General features: G+C 59.6%; 1 protein-coding gene across 1 annotated transcript in view; it reads left to right on the forward strand.

Annotated features, from left to right (window-relative positions):
• Iqsec1 (IQ motif and Sec7 domain ArfGEF 1) overlaps positions 1 to 7,127 on the forward strand; it is a 57,704-nt gene that overhangs the window by 34,859 nt on the left and 15,718 nt on the right. The window contains exons 5-7 of the mRNA XM_033759665.1: positions 5,265 to 5,426; positions 6,404 to 6,526; positions 6,722 to 6,994. Coding sequence (XP_033615556.1) covers positions 5,265 to 5,426; positions 6,404 to 6,526; positions 6,722 to 6,994 — 558 coding nt within the window. The remainder of the gene's footprint in view (positions 1 to 5,264; positions 5,427 to 6,403; positions 6,527 to 6,721; positions 6,995 to 7,127) is intronic.

The raw sequence follows: 7,127 nt of genomic DNA on the forward strand, positions 1-7,127 counted from the left end.
TTTGTTTGTTTTTTTCTTCCTGGCAGTACTGAGGATTGAAGGCCTTCCCACCAAGCTACATTCCAGCCCTCTTTATTTTGAGACAGGGTCTCACCAAGTCTCCCATTAAGCGGCCCCCAGCCTGCCATCCTCCTGCCTCAGCCTCCTGAGTAGCTCGGATTATAGCCCTTCCAGTCTTTTTTGTCTGTGTGTTTGCGTGGCATTTTAGGAACAGGAGCCAGCCATGGCGAGGAACACAGCCCTGAGGCCAGGCTCACCCACTTCCTGTGGGAGCATCCCTGGGCAGGCCCTCCCGCTCCCCAGTGCCCACAGGTGAGATGGGGCAGATGCCAGTGGCGCCCGCCCTGGAGGGCTGAGGCAAGAAGCGCTGGTGTGTAGGAGCCAGGGAAGGCCCTGTGTACATTCGCTGCTGCCCCTCTGCCTCACCGCAGCAGCAGCAGGCCATGGGTCTGTGTCTCAGTGCTTCCGCTTTCCATGGTGGTGGGCGTGATGTGCCCCTCGCACAGCGTCCCCAGAGTCCCCAGGAGGACAGCAGAGAGGAGCCGTGTGGTCTGAGGCAGGCACACTGTTAACTCAAGCGGGACTTCCCAGTTAGTGTTTAAGGGGTCCTGGCCCCTTTTCCACCCTTGGCTGCTGGGTTTGACAGGGTCTGCCCCTCCTCACCCCCGTCCATACTCAGTCTCACCTTGCGCTTTCGAGGTGGGCAGCGGTACCACTGAGCTAAATCTGGGATTTTTGTAAATCATTTGCTCCTTTTTCCACTGACTTTTTGTCACTTTTGAAGACATTATAGTACTAGCACTTGTTGATATGACGCCTCTGTGATTACGGATACTTTCCCTGTCACTTTTCTTCCGTTATTTTTTAAGGGTTTACCCTTGAGATGTCATCACTGCACTGAATGGACTTTACAAAGTTTCTGACTCAGTGGTGTTTGGTTACATACTTTTCTTTTTGCTTCTGCTCTTGTCTGATAGAAGCATTTCATTTTCTTTAGTCAAATCATCAGTGTTTTGTTTTTTGAAATTACTCTTTCTTTTTATGCTTTGTTTTATTTCATTCCTGCGTTTGGTAGTGCTGGCATGGAACCCAAGGCCTCATGTATGCAGGCAAGCGCCTGACCCCGAGCCACAGGTCCGGCCACTTTGTGTCTTATTCTGAAAGGCTGTGCTCCTGAGTCCTAACAAGGTCTTAGGATTTTGTCTTTGGGAACTTCATGGCTTTGTTTTCGACACAGTAGGATTTAAATCTGGAATTTCTTAGGAGCATGAAAGGTGAGGGTCACACCTTGAGAATTGGCTGTTTATGCCCTGATGTCATCGTGTGGCCCTGTGTCCATGCCTGGCATCTGTGCCTGCCTCCTGCCCAGCCCTGGCTCTGTCTGGGTCCTCCCCTCCCTTAGCAGGTCCTGGTAGGGGCCCCTGCACACCTGGCACTGTCACAGGGGCCCAGGATGTGTCTGCGACACAGGATGAAGGTCCGGGAGGGCTACACGATTGCTGAAGGATCTGGGTGCTGATTCTGCCTACATCAGCCATTTTCAGTTTTAATTTACCGGTGCTGGAGTCAAACCTAGGCCTCTGCACAGTAGGGAGGCACTCACTGAGCTGCACCCATAGCCATCAGATTTCACTGCTGCACTTTTATATATTTTCTTACTAGGACAGGCCTCTCCTTTGTTGTTGTTTTTAGAAACTCCCTTGCTCCTTTTGACGTTGTTCCACAGGAATTTTGGAGTCAACACATTAAGGCTCCTAAAGAATTCTGATGACACTGGAGTTGTCCTCCCAGCAGGGGCTGCTTGGCCACCTGTGGTCAGCAGGTGCCACGCTGGGCAGTGCAGATTGGGACGGGGACCCCTCTGCAGCCTGGGCTGTTGGGCTGGGTCCAGATGGAGTTCCCAGGCTCCCTTCCCACAGGAGCCAGGTGTAGGTTTGTGTGGCACAGACCCCAAAGCCCTGGCCAGATGCCCCCTCAGCCCTGCTCTGGGCTCAGTTTCCTCCTTGGCCCCATGGGGTCCTGATGCCAGCTCAAGCGCTGTTGGCATCCAAGGGGAAGCCATTTCTCTACAGCTGTGTCGCTCACTCACCAGTGCCTTCGCCCACAGCCCGTCCATTGCCACGAGCTCACTGCCAGGGCCTCCTGCAGCCTCTCTGGGCCTGGAGCTGCTGGCCGGCCACCAGTCAGGGTGCAGGAGCCCAGGTGCCCACAGTAGTGGAGCCAGGGCTCGGCTCTTGAGTCCTGCAGGGCTGGACAGCAGCGCACCTGGTTTGCAGTGTTCTCTGAAGCTGCAAGCCAGGGCTCTGCTTCCCACGCCTGGGTCCCCCCCATCCTGCTGTCCCCTCTGTGCCCTCTTAGGCTGGGGGGACTGAGTGCCCATCTCTAAGAGCACAGTGAGACAGTGTGCGGGACTCCTGCAAGGGCTGGGAGCTGTGGCGGGACCTCTGCATCCCCCACGCAGCGCCCTGTGTTTGGAGGCAGCCAGCTCTTCACCCCTGGTGCCCACCCTGCCTGCTGGAGCTGCTGCAGGGTCGAGGCAGAGCCCCACAGGGACACCTTTCACCCTCTAGCACCTATAGGTCCTCCCACTGCCCTGCTCCCAGGGAAATGGGGTCCAGGGGCGCTGGGCCATGTCCCACCTCACTTGGGTAAGTCTGCTGGTGGTCATGACAATGCGAGCGACACTGGGACTCACCTGAGCATGCGCTCTGTCCCGAGCACGCTCACAGCCATGCTCTGGTGGAGGAAGCCGGGCTGAGTGAGGCGAGGTCCAGTTCTCAACCCCAGGGCCAGTGCTGGCACAGTGTCCTCAGCCAGGATGTGTGGTGCTGGTGGTTTAACAGGCGGTGCTCTGGGGACCCGGGGGAGCTGGGTCCTTGGAAGTCAGGGTCCTGTTTGCCTAGACAGCGATCGCTGTGGATGGTGGCCCTTGCTGCCATCCGAGTCTGGGGTGCCTGTCACTGTCCTGGTGGCCTGGTCCTGGGTGGCTGGAGCCCTGTGGGGTAGACTGTGAGCCAGGAGGACGTCAGCCACAGTCAGCTTGGTCTCCGCTATCAGAAAGGGCCTGTGGGAATCAGCTGGATGGAAGTAACGGAGCTGCTGGCCGGCCACCGGTCAGGGTGCAGGAGCCCAGGTGCCTGCAGTAGTGGAGCCAGGGCTCGGCTCTTGAGTCCTGCAGGGCTGGACAGCAGCGCACCTGGTTTGAGGCCCTGTGTCCTTGTGGGCCCTGGCGGGTTCCAGACTACAGGACTGGAAGAAGTCACTTCCAGGGTGGCTGCAGGGTACGGAAGGCCAGCCTGAGTCTCACCCCTCTGCAGGCCTGCAGCCGGCCTGGGTCATGGTGGGGACAGGAGCCCACCATGCGGGGCTAACCAGAGAGCTTTGCTGATGGTGGGCCTGGAAAGCCTGCGGGATCTTCCCAGCGCTGAGCCTGTCCTCCGGGCAGTCCCTACAGCAAGCAGGATTCCCACCCCCTGTGGGCGCCTCCGGTCCTTCTTCCTGTGATCCGGGGAGGCTGGGCTCTGACTGCCTGCAGCTGAATGAGGTCAGCCCTTGGGTCACAAGGACACAGCTCAGGTAGGGTGGGACATCCCGAGATGCTAGGTGGCCACCTACTCCCACTTGTCATCAGGTGGACCTAGGCAAGCTCTTCTTCCCCAGAAAGCAGGGGTGAGCAATTAACCAGTAGTGTTGCTTAAGGAGCACAGACCTGCTCTCACCCAGAACCTTCCATCTCTCACTATTGCCCTGGTAGTTCACAGTCACATGTGGCTATGCTATACACGAAGGGAAATGACCAGTGCAGTCTGTGTCCCCTGCCACCCTTGACTGAGTCAGCATGAGATGTTTAAAGCTGGCTCCGCCAACCTTGGAGGAGGCCGGCAATCCTGGACCCAGAAGCAGACCTCGGGGACAGGGCTGTGGGCTGGCTGACTGCTGACCACCTGCCAGGCATCCCAGGGACACAGCAGGCCCAGGAGCAGATGGCCAACATCACCATCAGCACTCTTGATGCTTGGTCCTTGTGGGGTGCAGCTAGGTAGATAAAGAGCGTGGGAATACAAGCTCCCAGGGGCCACGTGGCACACTGGTTGGGTCCACACTGCCTTCGCCTGCACCACCCAGCCAGGGGCAGAGGATCGCTGATTCTGCCCTCTGAGGCAGGAGGTGGTTGGTACCAGCCCCCCAGTTAGTAGGCATGGGTGTGGGTGTGCTGCAGGGCAGAGGGGCCTGAGTGCACGGGAAGCCCTGGGTCCCGGAGGGGACACCCAGCTGCTTGATGCCTCGCAGTAACTCCGAGGACCAGAGACAGCGGGAGAGGAGCCAGTCAGGCCAGAGGGCATGGCTGGGCTCTTGGGCTCCTCACAGCTCCCAGAGTGGCCACATGAGCTCCTGAGAGGACACGTGGCTTCCTAGATCCCCACATGCAGCTGTCTTCAAAGCCCTCTCATGCCACCCTGTCTCCTGGGACCCACAGGCCCTCTGCCAGGTCAGCCAAGGGCAAGACCTACCAGCAGATAGGCCGGGCATCAGAGGCCTAGGGGAAGATGGGCCTGCCTGGCTTCTGTGGCAGGAGTGCCACCACAAGATGGGAACTGCCCCTGCTGGCATCAGCCTCAGGACAGGGTGATGCCCACAGCCCACGCTGGCAGGGGCAAAGGGGCTGTGCTCTAAGCCCGTCGTCCCTGGCTCTGTACTTCCTGGTGAGGATGCCTGGGCTCCATGGGGACACAGTGCTGCTGTGCCAACCCAGGCTCTCTCTGAGGAGCCACCGTGGACTTAGCTGTAGGGCTAAGGTAGAAACACTGGCCTCAGGTAGAAACCCTCAGTTCTTCATGGCGCTTTCAAAGGATGCCCTCGCTGGCCTTGCCATGGGCCTCATCCTGTCCTGTCACTAGTGGATGTCATGGCCTGTCAAGGTCCAGGTGCTGTGGGCCACAGGAGTGGGGGTTCAGGGAGTGCCTGGGGGACACTGGTAGCCCAGGGGGGTCTGCAGGCAGGTTCCCCATGGCCAGCCCAGCCCGTCCATTCTTGGCACAGGTTTTGGGTGGTTCAGGGTAGAGGGTTTTAACCTCTCCATCTCAGACTTGGGGCCAGGCCAGGCAGGATGTCCTGGGCCCAGGGTCTCAAGTGGAAGCCTGGGCCCCTGGATGTCCACTTGTGCCTGTGGAGGAGAGGCAAGGACAGGGCCCAGGGCTGGGGCAGGAGGGAGGAGGCCGCCCCTGACACAAGCCCCTGGGCCGAGCGCATTTCTCTCCTCCCAGGAAGCCTGAGAAGGGTGTGCAGTACCTCATTGAGCGTGGCTTCGTCCCTGACACGCCGGTGGGTGTGGCCCACTTTCTGCTGCAGCGCAAGGGCCTGAGCCGCCAGATGATAGGCGAGTTCCTGGGCAACCGGCAGAAGCAATTCAACCGCGATGTGCTCGAGTGAGTTCCGGGCCCTGGGCGGGGGGCACAGAGCTGTGCCACACTGGCAGAGACATCCTCCAGGCTCACCCTGTTGGCAGGGACATCACAGTCGTGCCTCGGTGTCCTGGGGCCGGGTGTCGGGACCCCTGCGGAATCCACACTCCTCCAAGGCTCTGATCCCCTACGAGATGCAGCCTCATCTGCACCTAACCTGTGCACACCTGCATGCCACGCCGGTGCTGTGTAAATATCTGCAGTGCTGTGCGGTTTAGGGAGTGGCACCCGCCAAGCAGTCTGTGTTCAGGATGGGTGAGGTGGTTTTTATTTTTCCCAAATGTTTAAGATCTCTGATCAGTTAAATCAGCAGCTTCAAACCCAAGGATACAAAAGGCGACTACACTACCTCCTCCCCCTGCCTCTTTCTTTCTGGGCCCTGCATGCTCGCACACGTGGGTTTTCAGCAGTGTGGATGCTCACGTAGCCACCCTGCTCATTTACACACATGACACGAACACAGTCAGACACACACTGAAGACCAAGTGACGGAGCACTGGCTGTGGCTTCACATGGACCCAGCCGGTCTGCGTCCTTCCTGGGCCGGATGCAAGGAGCCTGGGCTTCCTTTTGGTTTCTGCAAGCTCAGCTCCTCCTTCCCGTCCAGGCCCCCTGCCATGTCTCTGCCCCCCTCCCCTCTGAAACACAAGGCCTGAGGGACAAGGGGCAGCCCCCACCGCCCCCTGCAGTCCTTCCTGCACCACGTCCCCCCGGCTGGTTCCTGGTCCCTAGGAAATCCGGGCATTGTCCGCCCACCAGAAAATGGCAGTGGCCTCAGGAAGACTTGAGGCTCCCCCGGCCCATCAGCGAGGCACCCCAGGGCCACCTACTCCCTGCCTGCCCTTCCGCTGTGCACAGCTGCCCCTCCCCAGGAGGGGATGAGGCCTTTGGTGACTTCTCACGTAGGGGCCACTCACGTCGGCCGTGTGTCCCTGTTCCAGCTGCGTGGTGGACGAGATGGACTTCTCTGCCATGGAGCTGGATGAGGCCCTCAGGAAGTTCCAGGCCCACATCCGGGTCCAGGGTGAGGCCCAGAAGGTGGAGCGACTCATAGAGGCATTCAGGTGGGTACCTGTGTGGGTGGGCGGGTCACCCCACTGAGCAGAGAAGGTGCAGCTATGCACCCACTGGGACAGAGGCAGGGCAAGAGGGACAGGCCCGTCAGGGCCAGCTCTGCCCAGCCGCGTTGCCCGACCACCAGACGCAGGAGTGAGGCTCGGGGATGGGGGGGCCCTGACCAGCCCTCTGTGTCCCTCTAGCCAGCGGTACTGCATCTGCAACCCCGGGGTGGTGCGGCAGTTCCGGAACCCAGACACCATCTTCATCCTGGCCTTTGCCATCATCCTGCTCAACACAGACATGTACAGCCCCAACGTCAAGCCCGAGCGGAAGATGAAGCTGGAGGACTTCGTCAAGAACCTCCGAGGTGAGCCCCAGTCTGCAGGGACCAAAGGTTCAGAGGTGGAGCTGCACCTGGGATCCACACACGGTCCCCAGGGCATGCACAGGGCCGGACACAATGCAGGGACCAGGTTCAGAGGTGGAGCTGCACCTGGGATCCACACACGGTCCCCAGGGCATGCACAGGGCCGGACACAGCCTGGGGACAGGCGCCTGTTCTCAGGTCGGGACGCCTTGCTGCAGGGGAAGTGATGTTTAGAGTTT

This window comes from Fukomys damarensis, unplaced genomic scaffold (genome assembly GCF_012274545.1).
Source record: "Fukomys damarensis isolate Sample0158 unplaced genomic scaffold, DMR_v1.0_HiC HiC_scaffold_37, whole genome shotgun sequence".
NCBI classification, from domain to species: domain Eukaryota; kingdom Metazoa; phylum Chordata; class Mammalia; order Rodentia; family Bathyergidae; genus Fukomys; species Fukomys damarensis.